Genomic DNA, 24,762 nt, shown 5'->3' on the forward strand with positions numbered 1-24,762 from the left:
AGATCCCCCATCTGTTTATGGGAGAGGCCCTTATCCAGAGCCTATTTCCTCATCAGACAAAACAACTGACTTGTATTTAGCCTTTTAGACTATAAAGCATCAGCCATGCAATGTCTCATTTGCTCCTCCCAACAGCTTGGTGATGTATGAACCACCGTACCCCCATTCTTTGCTAGAATTAGCTGGTTACTGAGTTGGTGGCGACATCAAAGGTCCATAAGGCACTCTTGCTATGTCATTATATAATCCATTTAATTTCATTTGATCTTTGCAACCCCATGAATTAGCTGCTGCAAGTTTTCCTCGGCCCATCTTAGAGATAAGAAAACAGACAGAAGGAAGTGATTTGCCTTTGGTCAGGATCTGAATCCAGGTGTCTCCTGACTTCAAGTCCCCTACTTTGTCCCTAGAACCACACTGCCCATCCAGCTCATGGGCTTGCCATGATAGCAAAATTTCCAAGAGTGTGGTAGATATGATGAGAGCGGCAGGATGTTACAGTCTAAATTGAGGTAAGAGGCAGATAAACTATTTTTTAAAAATAGGATTCTATAGTGATTGGTTAAAGGGCCAAATACCTCTCCCCTCTCATATCCATTGAGGGCATCACTGTCTGACCACATAGTACAATGATCACTGTCCATAATAACAACTGCTCCAGGCATCAGGAAAAGACTCAGACACCTCTGAGGTCCCTACCACCTTTATATCAGCACAGGAATATCTCACCTGGTGTAGCAAACCCATGCAAGGGAGCATTGATTCAGAGCCAAAAGGAACCCTAGAATTCCTCTAGAGTCCAGTCTCCATAGTTTACTTAGAGGTGAGGAAGCTGGGGCCCAGAGAGGTTAAATCATTTTTCCAAGGTCGTACTAGTACCAAGTGGCAGAGCTGGGTTTTGAACTCAGGTCCTCTTATTACAAAAGGATCCTTCTTTCCTTGACACCACACTAATTCCATATGATGGTTTGGGTTTTTTGATTTTTTGTTTTTTTTGGTCTTGTTTTTCTTTTTTAATAGGCAATACTTAAAATGGTAAACATAATATCTGGAAAATTCACATCTGTATGATAACTCATTCCCTTTCCTTCTTGCCCTCCCTCACCCTTTATATCAAGGTGGATTAAGTCTAACTATGCAATCTAATGGACCCAACTGATATCCACAGCAAGATACTAGCAAATACAAGGCAGTTTGGCCACATTTGATGCCAACAAGCTTGAAGATGGGAGGGAGCTTAGGTCTTCCTTGTGGGATGAGGGGTTATCTTTTCACATAGAAAAGCACACAGGAAAACCAGATCTGTTCATCTACGGGTCAGTGGAGTCAAGTTGAAATATCACGCATAACATGGCTGACTTATTTGGGAATTTTGCAGTGTTTCCTGGCTTGCATGGAGACAAGTTATTGTGGCCTCAGTATACATCTGGTAAATAACGGCAGTATTTACAGTGGTCCTGCTTGTTTTTCTGAAAGAGGAGGAGAAAAGTGTTTTCCCTTCTATCAAGCAGGCCCTTCCTGTAAATTTTCCCTAAAATCTCAAACTAAGTCATTTAAATAGCAAACGACGTCTCTACTTGGCCCCAGACCAAAGTGGCAGAGATCTAGGCAGGCGTAGTCCTCTAAAAATGCTAAATATAGCCACCATGGAGGCCTTTACAACAATAGCCAGCCTCACCCTGGCAATGTTCTACTTTTTCTATGTGCTTCCCACAAGGAACCTTGACCTTCCTCCGCCACTCCATGTTGCCCAACCTCAACCCTGATGGATCTTGTTGATTTAAAAAATGTGTGAGAACCCTTTTGTTTGAAAAGCAAAACTACTCTTTCCTAACATTAGATTAGTGCTCTAGTTTAGGAGTTGAGAGCAACATAAGAGGTTCCCTGGTCAAAGCACTTCCCCATGGTAGATAGAGCTTGACCCTTGTGGCTATCATTCACTGGCCTCCCAAGAGCACAGACCCACTACATTTTCAAAGCCTTCTGAAGAGTACACACATTCCAGAATGGAGCACCCACAGAAGACCATGTAGGCAATCCTGCCCCAGCAAAATCCAGAGACTGAAAAAGTAGGGTGAGTTTTTGGATATCTCCCATGTGTCTGTCTCCGGGAAAATGGACCAGTCAGGAATACATATGCTGAAAAATCAAGTATTATTTTATCAGATGGGGGTTATCCTATGATATGTTTATCCAGTATTTTGCTTTGGGAAGAAAGCTGTGCACTACCTCTCCAAAGTCTCTTATCTCCCAGACTTAAATCCAGCTGTCCTTTTTATATGCCAGCCTTTCACCCGGCACCTTCCCTATATTGGAAACATGAAGATTTAGGACTGGCTCTCTCTTGTCTCCTAGTCAAAGATTTGCTCCCTCTGTCAGCAGAAACATGTTGATCTCCCCAGAACCTGCTGAATTACAAGACTATGGAAAGGACAGGGGCAATACACAGCAGCACAGAATGGCTTTTATGTGTCTAGGTGAGAAAAGGCAGCTCTGGGGAGAATTCTGCTAGCATTCATCAGGATTCCCTTATGGAAGGACTGCAGACATGGGAGACAGAACTTAGTATGCTTCCATTCCAACCCCCTCTCTCTAAAGCAAGGACTCTGAGTCTAGGGATTGATTCAGGCGGGAGTCTGTGAACTTGGATGAGAAAAAAAATACATCTTTATTTTCCCTAACCTCTACCTGAAATTTAGCCTATTTTCTTCATTTATTTAACCAGATTTCCAAATTTCACCAGATTGCCAAAGAGATCCATGATAAACAAGGGTAAGAACTCTTATTCTTTTTTTGGGGGGGAGGGCAATTGGGGTTAAGTGACTTGCCCAAGGTCACACGGCTAGTTTTTTGTGTTAAGTGTCTGAGGTCAGATTTGAACTCAGGTCCTCCTGCCTCCTGGGCCAGTGGTCTATCCACTGTACCTAGATTGCAATCAGCTTTGGTGAGAGTTCCTTGTTACAAGATACCTGGAGGGACCATAAACCCATCTCTGCCTCTCCTTTCTCTCTGACTCAGTTTCTCTCTGATTCTCTGTCTCTCTTTCTATCTTTCTATTTCTATTGCCCTCTACCTCTCACTCCCTTTCTCTATTTCTCTGTATGTCTGTCTCTCCTTCCTTTTCTCTGTCTCTTACTGTCTCTGCCCCTATTTCTCTGTCTTTGTCTCTCTGTCTCCGTCTCTCTTTTTCTCTCTCTCTGTCTCTCTGTGTCTCTGTCTCTTTGTCTGTCTGTGTCTCTCTGTCTCTGTCTCAATGTCTCTGTCTCTCTGTCTGTCTCTGTCTGTCTCTGTCTCTCTCTGTCTGTCTCTCTCTCTCTGTCTCTCTGTCTTTGTTTCTCTCTCTCTCTCTGTCTCTCTCTCTGTCTCTGTCTCTCTGTCTCTCTCTCTCTCTCTCTCACCCTTCCCCCACTTCTTTCTCCATTTACCCAATATTGCTACTTCTCACCAAGCTAAATCATTCTCTCCCAAACAGAGCTGACGTCACCATCTCCCTGACTGCTGCTGCTTCTTGGCTCATATAATCCTCATTCCTTCCTCTCAGTCTATCCTTTCACTTAATATGTGCATAAAAAACACAAAAACAAAAAATCTTCCAGGCCTAGCTCAAGTCTGCCCACTGTCTCAAAGATTGGGATAGCCCAAATAACTCTTGGGGAAGAAAATAGAATTGTTTGTCCCTTTGAACTACAGCTATCAACATCCCAGTCAGTACTCAAACCCCTATTACATATGTGCATACACACATGTGTGTTTGTATGTCCCAAAATCTTGGTGCAGTTTTAAGCTATTAAATCTTAAATGACACTAAGGCTTTGGGGATACCCTGTAGATACACAGACATGTATGTCTATGTATGTCTGTGTGTATATGGTAGTAACTAAATAGATGACTGGGAGCAGTTTAGCAAAAATCCATATGGTCTTTTTGTTCCTAAGTCAGAGAAAACCTGCTACAGAGACAAAGTCCTTGGTGATCAGGAAATAGCATTAAAGAAAATACATTTTAACCTGAAGGCACTAGTTAAATGGGGTAGCTCTGCTCGGTGTTCCAGGGCATGTGAACAGAATACACCTACTTCCAGCCAAGGGTTTGGGTTTTCTCTAGTCCAATGATTGTTTCTTTAAAAGAACTGAAGCAGAAAGGCATCTGAGTTTTAAGTTCAGAAAGCAAGAGGGTACCCCATTCTTCTTCTCTTCCTCCTCTTTCTTATCTTCTTCTTTCTCTTCTTTCTTCTCTTTCTCCTCTTCCTCCTCTAAGGACTCCAGCTAAAGGCAGAAGCTAGAAGCAGTCAGGCAGTCTGTCCACAACTTCATGTGCCCAGTGGGGCTGGGCTTGGCAGAAACTAGACATGACAATAGAACCAGCTGAGTCATGTCCTGTAAATACTTCATGCCACACCCAAATGCTATGGAAAAATGACACCCAGCAAAGGCTGTGTACCTTGAGAGGTCAGCAAGAGGCAGGCAGGTCTAATGGGAACGATGAGCTGGCTTCACCAAAAGATAGTGGGAGGTGTGTGTGCCCCTCCATATGTGTTCACTCTTTCCCCCAATGGCTGTGCATATTGGTATAGAGAAGTGGCGTCAGATTCTAATAGAAATGCAGTTGCATCTTGACTTGGAAAACCACAAATTAAAATAATCTGTGTTGTATTTTGTTAAGCCTTCCCCAAATTGCATTTTAATCTAGTTCAGGTGTTTTGCCCTTCAAACTTAACGCCTTTGGCATAGCGTGTACCCTGAGTTTATGGGGGAAATGATTTATTGCTACTTTCCTTACTATGCTATTTTGTTCAATGCTTTTGCTTGAACTAATTATGTCCCCTGGCTGCCTAAAACACATCAGTGAGAAGACATGAGCTCTGCTTTTGTGGGGGACACTTGGAGTACCTTGAACCTGGGAAAGCCTTCTCTAGGGGACCCACGATGAGACTTTGACATGTGTCCTCCATTTTGTATTGAGATTTCTAGGAGCACATTTACTATGTAAAATGAGTTACATAGGCATTCAACTCTGTTTCATTTGCAAAAGCAGACACTTTATCAATATGGAAGAAAATTCTGTACTATATGTTTTGGGCACAAGCCAGGCAGAGACAACTTATTAATTAAACTATTATAATTCTAAGCATTTCTGCTTAGAGGCAGAAAAGTTCAAATCAGCAGAGTTTCCCCATGCCTTTCAAAATCTTTTAGACCCATCTTATAATCACAATATATAGTATTCTCAACAGAGGCAGGGAGGTGGCTCAGTGGATACAGCACTGGGTCTGGAGTCAGGAAGACCTGAGTTCAAATCTGGCCTTGGACACTTACTAGTTGTGTGACTCTGCCCCTGAAGGAGGAAAGGCAAACCATTCCAGCATCCTTGACAAGAAAACCCCATGAACAGCATTGGCATGCTATGGTCCATGGGATCATTACAAGTCTGTCACAACTGAACAACAAATGTATTCTCAAACAAAGACACAGTCCCATAATAAGATAAAACATACTTGGAGAGTTTAACAGTATTCATTCACCAAACAGAACAAAAGTCACTTAAAATGTTGGTTACTCTAAAGAATCATTTACTTAATCATTTTCAATTTAGTCTTCCTTTAACTGCTTTTTCCAAAGATTCATCTTCCAGCTTGGCCATTACCCTAATCACTTCAGAAAGGAGTTCTTCCTGGGCTAAAAGGGTATTTCTCCCTTTAGAAACTAATTAGGAAACAGGCAAAGCCAAGATGGCAGAATGATAGGAAACGACATAGTGAATTCCTCTACACAAAATCCTCCAAACAGATCTAGAAAATGCACCAGACCAAATTCTGATGGGGAAATCCAAAGAAAGTCACAGTGGATCATTTTTCCATCCCAGCTGGGCATAGGGAGACAGAGAGAGAGGTCTGTGGACACTAGACATGGGATCGGGTCAAGAGCACCTTGAGAGTAGAACAATCCAGTGCCCAGAGAGACTGTGTATCAGGACAAGAGGAGGTCCCAGGCCTTGACCGGGGCACAGCTAGATCCACACTGGGGCACACTATGAGGACAGGTGCCACAACTGGCACCTTCGTCTCCCTTCTCAGGTCTGGGTCACAGGTTCAAGGCAAAGAAAGACAGGGACCTGTGCAGAGCAGTGGTGTTTCAGGTGGAGAGGACATGAGTGGGATACAGAGAAAAGAGGGAGCTCAGAAACCAGCAGCATCAGTGGTGTGACTCAAACTTCAGGCACAAAGCAGGGTCTCCCTTCCAAAGTCTAGCCCAGAGTGTGAGGGATAACTGAGGCAGAGATCCCAGACCAAGGCTCTGAGCTGAGAGAGTTTTCCAACCGGCTGATAAGGGCAAAGTCTAGCAGCAGGCTATGGATGTCCAGACCCAAACCCAGGCCGAAGTTCAGACCAGGTGGGCAGTGATCAGCCTTTGCCCTGGATCAGGTCACTATGAGAATGACAAAAGCTTTCAGGTCCCCAGGCCCTCCATGGGATCCTGAAATAACACAATGTTTAATACCCCAAGAAAGCAGCAACAGGACCAGCCTAGACCCACCCCCCAGAAGTGTGGTGGAGCCCAGTTCTAACATCAGGTCCAAAGTCAGGAAGTAAGTTGGAAGAATGAGCACACTGAAAATGGAATTGCACCATAAAAGCCTATTAGAGTGTCAGGGATGGTTAAGACACAAACATAGAAGATAAGAATGACTCCAATACATTAAAGAAAAGCACATATTAGTCACAAGCTCAACTAGAATTTCTGGAAGACATGAAGCTAGAGTTTAAGAAGAGCTTTTAAATGATTTTCTAAATAGAACAAGAGTGCTAGAGGAAAAAAACTGGGAAAGAAATAAGGGCTATGCAAGTAAGCATTGGAAAGGGAACAAACAGATTGGCACAAAACCTGAAAACTGGAATGGAGCAAATAGAAACCAATGACTTTAGGAGGCAACAAGAAATATTAAAACAAAGTCAAAAGACTGAAATAATAGGAGAAAATATAAGGTACCTCATAGCAAAAACAACAGACCTGGAGAGCTAATTTAAGAATCTCTGAACTACCATAAAGCAAAGATCAAGAAATCATCAATCAGTGAATGAATCAAATCCCTGAGAATCAGAAGGCAAAGCGGAAATGGAAGGGATCCACTAGATACCTCCTAAGAGAAACCCCAAAAATGAAAATTCCCAAGAACATTCCAGCCAAAATTCAGAGCTCCCAGGTTAAAGAAAAAATACAAGAAGCCAAAAAGAGTGAATTCAGATACTAAGAAGCCCCAGTCAGAATCACACATGATTTAGCATATCCACCACTAAAAACCAAGGAGAAAACTTGGAATATGATATTCCAGAAGGCAAAGGATATGGGCCCATAGTCAACAATAATTTTGTTGTTCAGTTGTGTGCAACTCTTTATGACTTCATTTGGGGTTTTCTTGACAGAGATACTAGAGTGGTTTGCCATTTGCTTCTCCAGCTCATTTTATGGATAAGGAAACTGAAACAAACAGTGTTAAGTGACTTGCCTGGGGTCACAACTAGTAAGTGTCTGAGGCCAGATTTGAGTCTTCCTGACTTCAGGCCTGGAACCTTATCCACTGTGATGCCTAGCTACCCAAAGAATAATTTACCTAGCAAAAAATAAGTATAATCTTACAGGGGAAAAAATAGACTTTTATTGAAATAAAGCATTTCAAAGTATTCCTGATGAAAAGACCAGAGCTGTGGAGAAATTTTGAAGTTCAAACACAGGAATGAGGAGAAATATAAAAAGGAGGACATGAATTAACAATGATAAAAGCCTAAACAAGGATAAATTGCTTAAATTCAAAAAAGAGAGATGATATAAAATAACTAATATGGAAATGGTTTTTATGATTGCACATGTAAAACCTGTATCACATTGCTTATTGTCTCACAGAAGGGGGAAAGGAAAGATGGTAGGTTAGAATTTGGAACTCAAAACTTAAAAAACATACAAATGTTAAAAATAGTTTTTACTTGTAATTTGCCTGGGTGGAGGGAAATCTTATTTTTAAATAAAGAGGGAGATGATACATATGTTCCTTCTGATCCCTATCATCATCAGAAGTCATAGAGGAGAGTCCAATTAGCCAAGGCCTTGGGAGTGGTTCCATTATAATCTTGCTGATTTTTTTTTTCTTTTTGGAGGGCAATTGGGGTTAAGTAACTTGCCCAAGGTCATACGGCTAGGTTTTTTTTTAATCTTGATGATTTTAAGAAAATAATGGAAAGAGAGTGTAGGGTAGGGGAGAAGGGAAAGGAGAGTTAGGGAAAATTTTCTCACATAAACAGGATGCACAAATAGACATCTATACAAATGAGGAAGGGGACTTCAGTTTCATCTGAATTGGTTAAAAGAAGAAATAATGTACACACACAAAATTGGGTACAGAAATACATTTCCCTTAACAGTGAAGTAGGGAGGGAAAAGGGAGAAGGAGGAAGGGGGATGAAAGGAAAGGTATGTTAAGAAAAGTATTAGTCCTTAGCAAAGCAAATTCTAAGGATGTACAACTACATCTCTAGCTCTTTTTGAGGCAGCAAAGAATGGAAACCTGAGGGGGTGCTCACAAATTGAGGAATGGACGAACAAGTTATGGTACATAAGTGGGATCAAATACTAATGTGCTGATCTTTTATGGGTGTAATGACCAGTCAAGATTCCAGAGGACTAAGGATGAATCCCGTTGCTCATCTCCTGATAGAATAAGAATGCAGCACAAGACAGATTTTTTTACGACATGGCCAATGTGGACATTTGCTCTGATTGGCTATTCGTGTGTATATTAGGTTTTGGTTTTTTGTGCTTTAAACTGGGGAATCTAGCAGAGGGGTGGAGGGTGAGAAGGTGGATTTTGGATGATTAAAACATTTTTTTAAAAGAAAATTTGAGACCTGTGGTCAACACAAAAACCAACCACAATTCCTGAGGACTCATGATGAAACATGTTGCCCACCTCCTGACAGAAAGGTAATAAATTCTCAGTGCAGATTAAGATATATATAGAAATAGCTATACATAAATGTATAGATACATACTTAGAAATAGCCAGTGATAACTTTTGTTTTCCTTGACTATACATGTTTGTAACAGGCATCTGGTTTTTCTTGCTTTCTCAATGGGGTGAAACGAAAGGGGAAGTGGGAGGGGAAAAAAGCTGATTTTTGTTCAAAAATAAAATAAAATGTAATTAAAAAAAGAAACTGATTAGGTCTTTGATAAGAATGATGTAAAATAGGGGCAGCCAGGTGGCTCAGCGAGTAAGAGCACCGGCTCCTGTGTCGGGATGACCTGGGGATTGAATCCGGGCTCAGACACGTAGCACCACACCCAGAAATAACTGGCCATGTAACCTTGAGCAAGTTACTTAACCCCAATTGCTTAAAAAAAAAAAGAATGATGTAAAAACATTTCAGTGCAGAACATTTTTCAGAATTGATAGTTAAGGAGAAGCAATGGTGTCATATGAGAATTTTTAGAATTAGTTGATATTTTGCCTAAGACAACAGGTCACACACTTAACAGAAATTTTTCAGTATTTAGCCCAGACCTCTAAAAGTTTAACTCAGGTGATTAACTGGTTAAGGATAAAAGAATTTCCGGCTGAGTTTTATTTACTCTATTTGTTGACGATGAACATTTCCTGATTAGTTTGTAAATTCCAGAGAAATCCTTTTACATTTGCTGATCAGGTTATTATTTCACCTGATGGAGATCTCCTGCTTTCTTTGATACATAACCTCTTTCCTCTCTGTCTGATATAAAATTTACACGTTTATCTTTGATATATAAACCTTTACTTTTCATTTTGGCTCCTGTAAAATTCCACTCATATCTTTCTTGCTAATGCAACTAAAGATTCCACAAGAATTCTGAAAAATTCTAATTGTGGCTCCCTGGTCATTTAGATACCATGGACCAGTGGTCCAAGTATATAATAAACCAGTTATTAAAATATTTCTGTTTATTGATAAATATAATTGATAGCAGTCCCTACCAATTAATCCATATCAATAGGGATTCCTCTTCAGATTCAGAGGGAAAAAATGAGCATTTTGTTGCTGTTCAGACATGCCCCACTCTTATAGAGCACCCACTCTGCTGCATGCCTTACACATATTTCATTTGATCCTCACAACAACCCTGTGATACAGGTGTAGATATTATCCCCATTTTACAGATAAGACAACTGAGCCAATCAGTTTATGTGACTTGCCCAGAGTCACACAGCTAGCTAATGAATATCTATGGATGGATTTGATCTCAGGTCTTCCTGATCCCAAGACCAGCACTCTATCCTGTGACACCTTGTAGTCATTCAGTCATTTCTGCTGTGTCCAACTCTTCATGACCCCATTTGGGGTTTTCTTAGCAGAGATACTAGCATGATTTGCCATTTCCTTCTCCAGCTCATTGGCATATGAAGAAACTCAGACAAAGAATCAAATGACTTGCCCAGGGTCACACAGCTAGTGTCTGAGGCAGGATTTGAACTCAGGTCTTCCTGACTCTAGGCCTGGCACTCTACTGAGTGCCTAGCTGCCCCTCTTTGATGCCTAACTGCCTCTATAGTTGACTAAAGCATGATCCTAATATTACTTTGTCATATGTAGTGTAAGGAAAGAACAAAATGGGGCCTCAGTATGCTTCCACATTAATATGAAATGAGTGGCCATTTCCTTGGTAACCTAGAAGCAGCTGGGGGCTGGGATGCACCTAGAAAATTTAGGGATAAAGGAGGTGAGGCATGAATTTTTTCCTGCTCCCACTCCTCAGAGGTTTGGGGACACAATTGTCATTGCATTGCTAAATTAGTCCTTGAAAACATAAGCATCTATTTAAAGGCTTGAGGTGTTTTTTTTCTTTGGAGGATGGGGAGAATACATACAGAACCTTCCAAAATGTGTCAGGATAAGCTCGGGGAGCATATGGCAGGGTGAGGGAGAATATGAAACACTTGCTGTGTTTGGCAGGAACGAAGAGCTGGAATTTCTGCTCATTTAGCACTTTCTGCTGCCCAGGATTCTATGCATCTTGGCAGGCAGGAGGATGGTGTGCGGACTCTTGTTATCCTGTTAGTCAGGGGAGAAAGATAGCCCAGAGCCCCCAGCTTGCAGGCTGTGCTGAAGAGCAGCTTAACCTCTGGACAGCAGGGATTGATGGTATTACTCCAGTATTCATTCAGTGCCTTCTAGATACAGGTGCCTCAGGCTTTGTCCCGTGATGATGAAGGTAGCTGAGGGCATTCATCAACAGGTATACTGAAGCTGGCCGTGACCACTGGCCTCCCTCCTGTGGCCTCAGCCTGCCACTCCCAGTGGTACCATAACCATTCCACTACTATCCCTGGCCCATTCTTCCCACCCTCCACCCTTATCCCCACTATGTCCACTGGCAACATCCAAGAGTCAAGGAAAGACAAATTCCTGGTGTGATCTCTCACTAATATGACTTGAGTTTAGATGCAGCCTCAGCTATTTACTACCTGTGACCCTGGACAAATCATGTAACACCTCTCCTTGCCTCAGTTCCCTGTAAAATGGAGACAATAAAAGCACCTCTCTCCTAAGGGTGTGATGAAGATCACACGAGATAATATTTATTAAAGCTGCTTAGCACAGAGCCTGGCACATAGTAGGTATTTTATAAATTCTTACTCCCTTTCTCTTCCTTTCATGGATTTTGAGCAAGGCAGGGTATAGTCACTTGTTCAGTCTTAGGACATCTGCCAACTTTAAAGGGGGCAGGCCTTTTTACCCCCTTAGGTGACAAGGAACAAACGTACCATGTAAGCCCACTAAGAGCTTCATCAATCAACCAATAAACATTTATTAAGCTCCTACTGTGTGCTGGGTACTATGTTAAGAGCAAGGGGTCCAAAAGAGTCAAAAGATGGTCCCTGCCCTCAAGGAGTTTACACACTAAAAGGGAGACAAAATATACACAAAGCAAGTTGTATACAGGATAAGTAGGAAATAATTAACAGAGGAAAGGCACTGAAATTAAGAGGGGTTGGGGTAGACTCCTGTAGAAAGTGACATTTTAGTTGGGACTTAAAGGAAGCTGGGGGGTCATCAACAGAGATTTGGCTTATGAGTCTTAGGCCGCTCTCCTCATCAAGTCTTGGCAATAGCTTCCTTGACTTTTAGGGGAAGGATGAACCTAACCTATGTGAGAAGAAAACCCATGTAGATATTGGCTCTAGCAAATAGAGCATTCAAGGCAATTGTTTAACAATCAGCTCTCTTGGAGGGGAGAAGTTTGGGGGACATACTTTGACATTTACTCTGCATTATTACTATTTTCTCAATCACTTAAGTCTAGACAATGAATAAAACAATCAAACCCTGACTTGTAATATCAGCCAATTTCCAAGATGTAAATACAATGAAAATTAGACAATCCACTCCCAGTTCCCACCAGTTGGCTCCAAAAGATTCCTGGTTCAAGAGAACATTAAAATGCACATTAAAGTCCATAGGTATGAGACCATTAGTTGGTATAGGAAGACTGGAAGCAAGGTGACCTCCTTTCTAAAGGAGGTTGGTAAATGAATATGGCAAAGAGTTGGACTGTATGATAAAGAGGGACAGAATGAACTTCCAAGGAAGAGAAGTTGTCAAGATGATGACCTTCTCTACTGCTTTGCTCTTGGTGGCAATGAAATGCCCTGGATGGGACAGTTGGGATCTCTCCATATGCCTACTTCTCTTCCTGGCCCAGCACTTTGGGACATTCAGAACCGGAGAATGTGACAAAGGATGCACTATCTTTTAGATAGATGGTTTCTTGTTCTCATAAGAAGAAGAGGAAAAAGTGATGAAAGAAGTTGGTTAACAATGAGCATTTTTTTTTCTTTTTGAAGGTTGGGGTTGGGTTGGAGAGGGATGGAGGTAAGCAAAAAGATGAGAGGGGAAGAATGTTTTCATCTTGGCAGACACTGACTATTAAACATGGGGATAAGGAGAGTGGGAGATGGAAAGAAAGGAACCAAGGAACGAACATGGCTGGCTTGGGTCACTGGGAGTGTAATGGCATCCTTGACCCTAATAGGAAAGTTAGGAAAATTGAAGAGTTTTTTTGGGAAAGATAATGAGTTCAGTCTTGGATGTGTTGGACTTCATATAATTATGGGATATCCAGTTTGAGATGTCCAAAAGGAAGGTGGCAACACAAGGCTGGAGGTCAGGAGAGGGGGTGGGTGTTGTTGCTGTAGAGTTATTTCAATTTTGTCTAACTCTTTGTGACCCCACTGGGGTTTTCTTGGCAGAGGTTAGGTAGCACTGTATGAACAGATAATCTGCATAGAGATGAAAATTGAATCCATGGGAGCTGAGATTACCAAAAGAAATACTCTGGAGTAGAGAAGAGGGCAGAGGACAGGGCCACAGGGACGGCCCAAGGGGGACAAATTGGATAAAGATCCAATAAAGGATCTGAGAAGCAATTAGACAAGTAGGAAGAGAACCAGAAGAAAGCATCATCAAGAAAACCTGAGGAGGATGAAGGAGAGGAGGGTAATCCATGCTGTCAAAGGCTACAAAGAGGTCAAGAAGGATAAATCATTAGATTTGGGGTATTTAAATTTTAATTTATTTGATTTTTAATTTATGGAATAAAGCAAGCATTTCTGTAATGTAGTATAATATAAAAAAACGATTACAATTCTGCTTTTCTCATGGAGCACAGAATAGTCCTTTCTCTGATGAGAGCATGCCATGCTGGGTGGTCCTGTGCCAGTGTCTCCCATGTCATGCAATCAGTTCCAGAGTTTTTCAGAGAGGCCTTGAGAATGTCCTTGTATCACTTCTTCTGACCACCAGGCGAGTGCTTGCTTGTGTGAGTTCTCCATAAAATAGTCTTTTAGGCAAGTATATGTTTGGAATGCCAACTGACAGGTCATAGATCCAAGGCCAATTATAGAGAGAACCTGCACTGAGAGGTGGCATTCCAGGGTGAGGCCTGATTATAGACACTAGACTGTCCTGATCAGGTTCAATAGCAAGCAACAGTTATGTGACTTGTACCCCAGAAACAGAGCAGGATTTCAGTTATAGCTTCTAACCCAGTTTGAAGCATGAAGAGAAATAATTAGGGCAAGAATCCCAGACCAAAAAGAAGACTACAAAAAGAAGCCTACCTAAAAGCCAATGACTCCATGAGGCAACAAGAAATATTAAAACAAAGTGAAAAATGAAATATTAATGAAATAATAGAAGATAATGTAAGATATCACATAGCAAAAACAACTGACCTGAAAGTAGAGATAATTAACAACCACTAGATTACCTGAAACCAATGACCAAAAAAAGAGCCTAAATATTATTTTTTTTAAAGCAATAGGGGTTAAGTAACTTGCTCAAGGTTACAGGGCCAGTTATTTCTGGGTGTGGTGCTGAGTATCTGAGCCCGGATTTGATCCAGGTCATCCCAACACTGGAGCCGGTGCTCTTACTCGCTGAGCCACCTGGCCACCCCTAAGCAATTGGGGTTAAGTAACTTGCTCAAGGTTACACGGCCAGGTGTTTCTGGGTGGGTGCTAAGTGTCTGAGCCTGGGATTCGATCTCCAGGTCTTCTCAACACTGGAGCCGGTGCTCTTACTCACTGTGCTACCTGGCCGTCCCTTAAATATTATATTTCAAGAAGTTATCATTCACTGAATCAATCAAATCTCTTAGAATCACAGGGCAAAGTGGAAATGAAAAGACTCCACTAGTCATCTCTTGAAAGAAATCCTCAAAATGAAAACTCCCAGGAACATAGCAGCCAAAGTTCAGGGCTTCCACGGCAAAAGAAAAATTTGAGTTGCCCAAAAAAAAGGGAATTCGAATGCTAAGGAGCCACAATCAGAATCACATATGATTTAGCAACCACCACTGAAGAACAAAAGGAGATCTTGAAATATGACATTCCAGGAAGTAAAAATATAGACTTACAGTCAAGAATAACTTACCCAGAAAAACTGAGTATATTTATACAGGGGGGAGAATGAGCCGTTAACAAAATAGAGGGCTTCAAGCATTCCTGATGAAAAGACCAGAGCTGCAGAGACTGAAGAGCATACACACAGGACCAGAAAAAACATAAAAAGGTTAACATGAGTGAACAATCATAAGGGATTTAGGGATCGATGAAGATCAATAATCAATAACGATCACGTTTACATTCTGTTATGGGAAGGGGATCTCGGAATTCTGTCCCAGAAGGTTTGGGAGTGATTCTATTATGTCTTGATGATCTTAAAAGAAGAATGCAAAAGGGAGACTAGGGAAAATTATCTCACATAATTGAGATACAGAAATAGAGGTCTATATGACAAAGAAGAAGGGGTGGGAGGGAGTGGGTGAAACTTGAACCTCACTCTCATTTGAACTGGTCAAAGGAGGGAAGAATATACTTACATAAACAGAGTTTGGTACAAAAATATTATTTCACCCAAAAAGAGAAATAGGAGGGAGGAGTAGAAGGAGAATTAGAGGGAGGATAGAGTGAGGAGAGGATTAGTCCTTGGCAAAATAAACTTGACCTAAGGATGTATAAAAATATTTATAGCTTTTTTTGAGGTGGCAAAGAATTTGAATTGAAGGGGAAGGAGCAGTGCTCATTAATTGGAGAATAACTGAACAAGTTATGATATAAGAATGTGACTGAATACAATTGGTCTGTAAGAAATTACGAAGGGAATGGTTTCAAAGAAACCTGGGAATACTTGTATGAACTGGTGCAGAGTAAAGTGAGCAGAACCAGTATAACAGTCCTGACAATAACAACGTAGAGACCAACAGCTTTGGAAGACTTTAGAGCTCATGCTACCTACCTCCTGAGAGACAGGTGAAGGTTTTAGAGTGCAGAATCTCCCTCTCTCCCATCCCTCAGGCTCACAACCTAGGAGTCATCTTGGACTCCTCACTATTTCACACAAACACACACACACACACACTCTCACTCTCTCTTTTTCCATATCTATGAGATATATATATATGTGAAAAGAAATATATGCATGCACATATACATATTTAGAGGCATGTTTATACATTTGATTATAAACATGTATAAATGTTTATGTGTACATGCTACATATATACACACAAATATATCATATATACACATAATGTATGTATTTTTTCCTTTCAAACATGGGCAATTAAAAATATGTTTTGCTTGAGTACACATATTTGTAGTAGAGGTTTTGTTTTTATTTCATTTTAAATTAAGATTGAGGAGGGAGAGAAGGTAGATTTTTAGTGACTGAAAAAAAATGCTAGCCAAAAAAAGAAAAAAAAGAATGCTGACTTTGAAATAAAAGGATTTGAGTTTGAATCCCGACTCTGATTCTCCCTCCCTAGGTGATTTGGGGTGAGTGGTTCTTTTTTTTTCTTTTTAGCTTTTGTCTTATTAAAATAAAAATAAGAATTGATTGTAATTCATAACAAAAATCTTAAATAACAACAATCTTAAATAAATCTTAAATAAAATAGCACATATAGATACTTATGATAAAATCTTTTGTAATTTTCATATTTATAACTATTCCTACTTATTATGGTGGTAGTGGTGGTTGTTAAAAAATCATTTTTATTCTATCAAGTTCAGATAAAAAAAAAGTCCTGGGACAAAAGGTGAGCTAAGTATTCCTTTATATGTAATGCTTGTATATAAAGTAATTGCTTTTTGTAGTTGAACAAAAGTATTAGAATGTAAACGCACCTTCTATAGGCTCAATGAAGTCATCCTTGCTACAGTTTCAGTAGAAGACAGGATAATGTGACAATGTATACCTCATCCTGTTCTTACCAAAAAAAAACCCTATATATAAAAGATATTGATGTACATGAAGTAATGATTTGTCAATATTAACATATTGATCCAATCTATGAATCAATATTAGATACTAATAAATATTAAAACCGTATTTTAAGAGGAGCATAGAGATCACATAGAGAATTTTTGCTCACAGTTGTCTGGATGTAATATTGGTCTTCAAAACTTAAGAATAAGACTTTTAATAGAGATCATCCCAAATACTAATAAAATATAAATTGCATGCAACTTAAAGTTTCTAAAATACAGAGACATAGCAGAAGAAATAAAAACCATATGGGAACAGGATGAGGTACACATCATCCTCATCATTCTAACTGCTACTGGACTTGTCCAGAAGATAATTTCTGTGATCCTAAAGAAGCAAAATTTACATTCTGATATTTCTAGTAAACTATTAAAAAGCAGTTATTTTATTCCCCTATACTATATTCTGTCAAATAATGACATTTGTACTACAATAATGTGATTGATGGATATCATTAATGATATTACTGCTTATAATTCTTTTCAACCACTAATTGAGATTATTTTTATTTATAACATTTACAATAGAAAGACTTGCTACCCTTCAGACCTCTTAAAAAAACGGTCAAAACATGGGGGCAAGGTGAGGGAGGAGGAGTCCAGGAGGTCTGCTAGGTAGGGAGCCTGAGGGACTGGGAAGATGGTGCTTCTTTTGACAATCCCAGGGAAGGTAAGAGCAAGGAGGGCGTAGGGGGAAAGATGAGTTCTGTTTTGGACATATTGAGTTAAAGATGTCTACTGGACATCCAGTTCGAGAGGTCTGAAGGGTAGTTGGAGATGTGCAATTGGAGGTCAGCAGAGCGGTTAGGACAGGAAGGCTAGATTTGAGAATCTTTAGCAGAGGCAGCAGTATAGAGAGAGAAGACAAGGGAGTCCAGGACAGAACCCTCAGGGAAACCTGCAGTCAAGGGTGTGCTCTGGAAGAGGATCCAGCCAAGGAGACAGAGAAGGAGCAGTCAGAGAACTGGAGAGATCAGGAGAGAGGAGGGAGTATCAAGGAGAGAATGATCAATAGTGTCAAAGCCTGCAGAGAGGTCAAGGAGAATGAAGGCGGAGTAAAGACCACTGGATGGAAAGGGCCATGGAATCTCCCCCTCTCCCAATGTACACTCTCAACATGGCATGGAAAGGCTCATTAAGTGACTTGCCTAGGGACATTCAGCCAGGAGACGTCAGAGGTGAGACTTGAATCCAGGTCTTACTGACGCCAAGGTTGGTTCTTTGTCTACCCTCCCATTTGGATGGCCAGGCTGAAGATTTTTTTTTAATGGTGTTGGATTTCATCAAGGAAATTAGGGACTTGAAACAGTATCAACAGGAGCATCAGGGGAACCTTGTCATTGATAGATAATCGCTGGTTCATTTCATTTGGAATCTGTCTACACTGTACTTCTGCTATGATAGGCATGAACCCCCTTGGTCATTGTATCCTCTTTTAATTTTTTTTTTGGAGAAGGGCAGGGCAGTTGGGGTTAAGTGACTTGCCCAAGGTCACACAGCTAGTAAGTGTTAAATGTCTGAGGCTGCATTTGAACTCAGGTCCTCCTAACTCAAGGGCCAGTGCTCTATTCACTGCCACCTAGCCACCCCTCATTATATCCTCTTTTAAGCCTTGACTGATACAGACTAGGAGGATCGATGAACAATGTTATCTCTGCTTTGGCTGGGAGCCTTCATCATTGCCACTTAATTTTTCTGGAAGTGACTCCGTGGGGTGGGTCTAGAAGAGAGGAAGTGGTTATGCCAAGTAACCGTGAGAAAGACACATCATGTGAAGAAAGTTTTACTTTGGAGGTCCCTGAAGAACATCCATCACCAAACTGTCTTGCAAAGATGACATTTGACTGGTGACTTTTTTTAAAGATCAAAAAAGCTCCTTATTTCAATAATCTTGAAATCTAAAATTAGATATCCTTAATAAAAATTCACATTCTGGTAAGAAAACAATATAATTACACCCAGGCAGTGTCATTAAAATAAAGCTTAGCAGTTCAGATCCCTGTTGCTGTCACCACCCCTCATTTGGATTGATTTACCATCTTAATGAATTTGGTCCTTGGGTGCTTTCAGGCTTGCAAAGCACGTTACAAACTTTACCTCATTCAATCCTCACAACAACCTTCGGAGATAGGTGCTATGATTATTGTCTCCATTTTATAGATGCAGAAACCAAGGCCGAGGTCTGCAGAGGTTAAGTGACTTGCCCAGGGTCACACAGCTGGGAAGTGTCTGAGGCTGGATATGAGCTCAGTTCTTCCTGACTCCAGGTGCAGAATTCTATCCATTGCACCACCTGGCCACTTGCACTATTTGGACTCCTGCTCTGTCTCATACCTGGGGATTCTATTACTAATGTTACTGTCCTTTTTTGAAAAAAATTTTAATATCTCACCCTCCCAGTTCAAGAGCTTCTTCAACTCTTGTGACCTCCATCTCCACTCTGCCTCAGCCACCCACCTTAGATCTCATTCATTCATAACTGCCTCTTCTGTGATCTTGAACTCTGAAATTCTCTTCTATTTATCATTTCCTCTCTCTCTATCCCTCCCATGCTTTGTTCCTCCTAAACCTGTTCTTTGTCCTCACTGCAAACTCCATTCCCCCCATTTCTCCTTGTTCTCCCAATAGGACAATCTTGTTCTGGCCTCAGTTTCCTTCCTTCTCAGTCTTGACTCCAGTTCAACAATGCACTGCCTTTCCCTCTTGATAACCATGCTCCCTTGTCTTTCCTCCCTTCCTTCACACTGTACCAGCCCTCAGTTCTGGCTTACCCTTACTGTCCTTCTATGTTGCTACCTCTGAGCAAATTAACTCTGCAGGAGACAGTTTGCTACAGAGACATGCTATCTAATCTCAACTGGACTTTTACTTCAACAACATTCCTTTTAATCTTCTTGTATTGACTTTTTAAAATATCCTTTTATTTTTCAATTAATAAGTCTTTATTCTCTCGATCTCCCACAGATCTCACAATTAAAAAAACCTTAATTAAAAACCTAATTAAAAATATGCCTAGTTTAGCCAAACAAATTCCCACACTGTCCATGTCTAAAGATGTATCCCTTATTCTGCTCCTTGAGTCCATTGTCCTTCTGCCAGTATACTTCATCATGAGTATTCCAGAGTCACGGTGGGTCATTGCAGTGATCAGAGTGCGTAAGTCTTTCCAAGTTTACAATGTTGTTATTATTGTATAAATCATTTTCCTGGTTCTACTCATTGCACTCTGAATCAGTTCATGTAAGTCTTCCTAAGTTTTTCTGAAAGCATCCCTTTTATCATTTCTTATGGCACTATGTCCACAACAAGGCACTGTAAGGGAAAGACAGGAGGCAGCAAGGTCTGCCAGGCAAGTCAGACTACTATCATCACCTTGACCTGAGAATCATCTCCCCTTAGACCCAGAGGAGACAGCCCAGGACTCTGAACCCAGGAGCCTAAGGAATGGTAATGCTTCCAGCTGGGTGCCCACAGTCATCATCCTTGGAGGCAACCTCTGTGGAGATCCAGCCTGGCAAATGCTCTTTCTGGTACTACCACCATGGTACTACCGATGACCCAGAAAAGAAAGTTCTTGCCAACAAAGTCCTTGGCACTGTCAAATGGTTTAGAATTGGCAACTGATATGATTTATCTGTGAAAATGACGGTAAAGAAGAAATAATAGTACTTGCTTTGCTGTTGTTGCCTAAGGACTTCTCAATGTACTCACAGCTGAGACCTTCTTGAGGTGTTGTCTCCCCCATTTGGGCTTGTTGTTTTTTCTTTTTTGTCACCTTTGCCAATCTGATGGGTGTGAGGTTGAACCTCAGGGTTGTTTTAATTTGCATTTCTTTAGGTATTGGGATTATTTTTTTTTCATATGGCTGCTGATAGTTTGTACATGTCTTCCTTTGACAACTATCTATTAATATACTTTGACTATTTATCAAATGGAGGAATGACTCTTATTCTTTTTTTCCCCAAATTTTATTTTAGACTCAAACGCCAGAACACAAGCACAGAATAGAGAAAAGAAACAAAAACATATCATAAACTTAAATATTAGAACTTAAAGTTAGAAAGAAAAAAACATGTAGTGCATAGCAGAGCATAAGAGAGGATTCAAAATATATGACAAGAAATATTCATTTCAAAAAAGCTTATGTGATAAATACTCATGTTGAGAATTGTCCATCTTTTCTTTGCTTCCTTGTGAGTTTTGTTTTGTTCTGTGTTGTGCACTTTTTTACTTTGTTCTTTTTTCCCCTCCCCCCTCTTCTCCAGGAGGGTGCAGTAAAGTTTAGATATGTTTCTCATAGCTATAGATATATACATACACATATACATATATAGACATGTACTTTCCCAAACCTGTTCTACTTTTTATCTTTGTTTTTATGTATGTGCCTATCTCTTGTTTCCTATCCCTCCTGCCTCCTCTACTTTACTTTTAGCCACTACTTTGCCCTCCTATGACTTACCCACCCCCGACTTCCTCACCCCCCTCCAAGGATCCTTCCCCTATCATCCCATTCCCATAAATCTAAACACCCTTCTATACCCCTATTTATCTATTCTCTCACCTTCCCCTCTAAAGATCCCTCCCTTGTCCTCTCCCCCCTCCCTATGCCCCTACCATTTTATTTCTTCTGAATTTAGAAAACTTTTACACTCTTTTAAATATATGTGTGTGTGTATTGTTCTCTCTTAAACCCATTCCCGATGAAAGTTGGTTACCACAACTACCAGACTTCCAATTCCTGTGCATCAATTCTTCCTTTTGCACTTCATTTGTATGAAATAATTACTCTTTTAAGCTGTTCCTAAGTGGTTTTACTTTTTAAATTCACATCATCCTCAGGTTTACCCCAATGTTCCTTATGAACTACCCAAGTATTGATAAGAATCTTAGACATACATTTTACATATATAAAAAGTAAACAGTTGGTCCTTATGAATCCCTTATAATCAGTCTTTGTTATGTGCTTTATATTTCTCTTGGTTCTTGTATGTCAAATCTTCTATTAAGGTCAGGATTTTTGAATGTCTCTTATTCTTACAAATTTGAATTCAATCCCTTTTATGCCTTAAAAATGAAATCTTTCTCAGAGAAACTTCTACAAAGTCTTGGTGACTTTTTATCACACTCTCTGAAGTGATTCTTCCAAAGCTCCTAATTCCATATGCTCCTAGAGTCCCAACCCCACCTCCTTCAGTAAAGGACCGTTACTTCCCATTTTAATTAGAATATTAAAGTTCTTGTCAACCTATACCAGAGGTTTGGTCTAAAGAAACAAACAGAATTAAGTTCCCCCTTAACCAGAAGTTTGTTAAAAAGAATGGGGTTCACCCTTAGCCGGAGGTTTAATCAAAGAAACAAATAGAATTAGGTTGCATGTGCATGTTTCTTTCAAAGCTGGAGATATGTATGGGGTCCATACGTGGGAGTCCATTAGAAAATGAGCTCAAAGAAAGGCTAGTTGAAGGAATTATAAAAGGAGGTGCTTTCCTCCTTCCCTTCCTGATTCAGGATGCCTGTATCAGCCAAAATTACAGTCTCCATATGTGTTAACCATAATATGAGAAATCTTATTTCTCAACAGCATAGGTTCATAAAAACACTAAGATAAGAGAGGTGCCAAAGTGTCAACTGACATTATAGTTCCAGGATGTCTGTGTTTTTTCTATCATAAACATCACATGACATAACATAACAGTGTGCATAAACAGGGAAAGGGGATGCCATTACTCAAGATCCTGGCTAACCAGAGAGAGTCACAAAACAATAAGATAAGGGAAATGTCCGGTGGGCCAGGTCCTTGGTAGAAGAATGTTCCTAGTCAGCAAAGTCCAGCAGGAGACCTTGGGTTCACTCAGAGAGCAAAGCAAAGCATGTCTGTTATGTGGATCAGGGTGCCTTTTCTGATTGGTTAGTCCAGATTTGGGGCTTTTTCAGGTTTAGGGCGCACAAACTGGTTTACAGTATGAACTCCCTCTTCTCCTGTACTGCAAACCCAAATCCCTCTACATCTTCCCCTGTCTTTTTCTTTTTTCTAGTCCCTTTTCGCCAAAAACAACCCCTCTACTATGCCTTTGGTCCAAAACCTATTGTATCTTCTCTGGTAATTTACTCTGTCCATCATACTCTGTCTTACCTTCAATCTCTCCCTAGCTACTAGGTCCTCCTCAGGTTACAAACATAGGCCCTCTTCTCTCTCTTTACTCTCATCTCCAATGGGCTTAATTTTCATTTCTGTTGACTCTCAGATCTGTATATCCAGCACAAATCTTTCTCCTGTGCTTTCTCCTGTCCCATAACTTAGACATTAGGAAGCGCAGTGGGTAAAGGGCTGACCTAGAGTCAGAAAGACCTGTGTTCAAATCCAAGTATTAGCTGTGTGACCCTGGGCAAGTCACTTAATTGTCTACCTCAGTTTCCTCAACTGTAAAATGGGGATAATGATAGTACCCAATTCACAGGGCTGTTGTGACAAAAATTTTAAACTTGCTTAGCATAATGCCTGGCACATCATAGGTGTTTAATAAAATGCTTCTCCTTTCCATAGTCAACTCAAGCTCAACATGTCCAAGACAGAACTCAATTCCTTTTTCTCCCTAAAACTTCTCCTCTTCTAAACTTCCCCATTGTTGTAGTAAGCACTATTCTCTTTCCAGTCATCTAGACCTTGGAGTCACACTTGATCCTTCCTCCTCTCCCTCACTTCCTCCCCTTCAACCAATCAGTTGTCAAGATGAAATCATTCTACCTTTTCTTCCTTTGCATCTTCTCTTGGTTCATATGGCCATTACCACAGATCATAACCTTCTTGCTCCTTGCCTGGAGTAGTTCACCATGTTGTGACCAAGGTCCTACCTAGGTCTCTGCTCATAGGCAGCCCAGTATGCCTTTATTAAAGAAATACAGAAGACTCAGGCAACTCTTTTAGGAAATCATTCACCTTCTCTCCCTGCACCCAGGGCTTGAAGGGTCCTTAGAATCCTAAAGAACAAGGGATAGTTTCCGTTTGCATTAGCCTTACAGGTGGAATTACCTAGCATTCCATTCATAGCACCTTTGGTTTGGTTGTTCATGTTCTCAAAAAGGACCAATTGACATCACTATGTTCTAGCACAAAGAGAGAAAGGAATGAAGAAGCACTTATTAAGCAAGCACTACCCCTAAGCACTTTGCTAAGCACTGGAGGCACAAATACAAAATGAAAATAAGAAAAAAGTTAGCATTTATACAGCCCTTCAAGGTTTGTAAAGAACTTTATATATGTTTATTCATTTCATCCTTATAACAAGTGCTATAATCATTCCTATAATGGGAAAATAGACACTGAGAGATGAAGTGACTTGCCCAGGGTCACCCAGCCAATAAATGCCTAAAGCAGGTTTCTGACTCAGCTCTTCCCAACTGTCTCAGCCCTGCATCTAATGGGTCATCTAACTGCTGCATCTTCCAACCAGAAATCAGTAAAGTCACTTAGTAAAAGGGACAAAGCCTAACTCTCGGGACCACTCCCCCAATTTTCCAAAATGGGCTTGGGCTTGGAGTTCTTGTCACCACCTAGCTGCAAAAGCAAAAACAACCCTCGCCCTAAAAGTGGTTACTTTTCTTTCACAAAGGATTTTTACTTTAAAAATATAACAAGGACAAACGCACAAATATTTCCCCCAATATATATGGGGCATACTTTCTCCTAATTGTGATCAAAGAGTCATGAGAATTGGTAAATGACATATACCAGAGGCTGGTAACATACAGAGAGGCAGAGATAGAGAATGAAGAGAGAGAGATTTATATATCTATTTATTTGTGCATCTACATAGATACACATATACACATAAAAACACTCCAGACATTTGAGTGAAGGTTATAATGTCCATTAAGGGAGTTAGAATAAGTCATTTTTCCTGGTCACTC

The 24,762-nt window shown here is 40.5% G+C and overlaps 1 protein-coding gene across 2 annotated transcripts in view; it reads left to right on the forward strand.

The window, feature by feature from the left end:
- RNF103 (ring finger protein 103) overlaps nucleotides 1-24,762 on the forward strand; it is a 53,836-nt gene that overhangs the window by 25,487 nt on the left and 3,587 nt on the right. Inside the window, exon 4 of one of the 2 annotated variants that reach the window (XM_069101057.1) lies at nucleotides 2,726-2,834. In XM_069101057.1, the coding sequence (XP_068957158.1) occupies nucleotides 2,726-2,819 (94 nt within the window). In that variant the 3' untranslated portion in view covers nucleotides 2,820-2,834. Of the gene's footprint in view, nucleotides 1-2,725; nucleotides 2,835-24,762 lie in introns of those variants that run through there. The other variant, XM_069101058.1, reaches the window with a different exon arrangement.

The sequence above is a fragment of the Petaurus breviceps genome, unplaced genomic scaffold, assembly GCF_028583685.1.
Source record: "Petaurus breviceps papuanus isolate PSGF00001 unplaced genomic scaffold, PetGlider_PUasm1.0 446, whole genome shotgun sequence".
Lineage (NCBI taxonomy): Eukaryota > Metazoa > Chordata > Mammalia > Diprotodontia > Petauridae > Petaurus > Petaurus breviceps.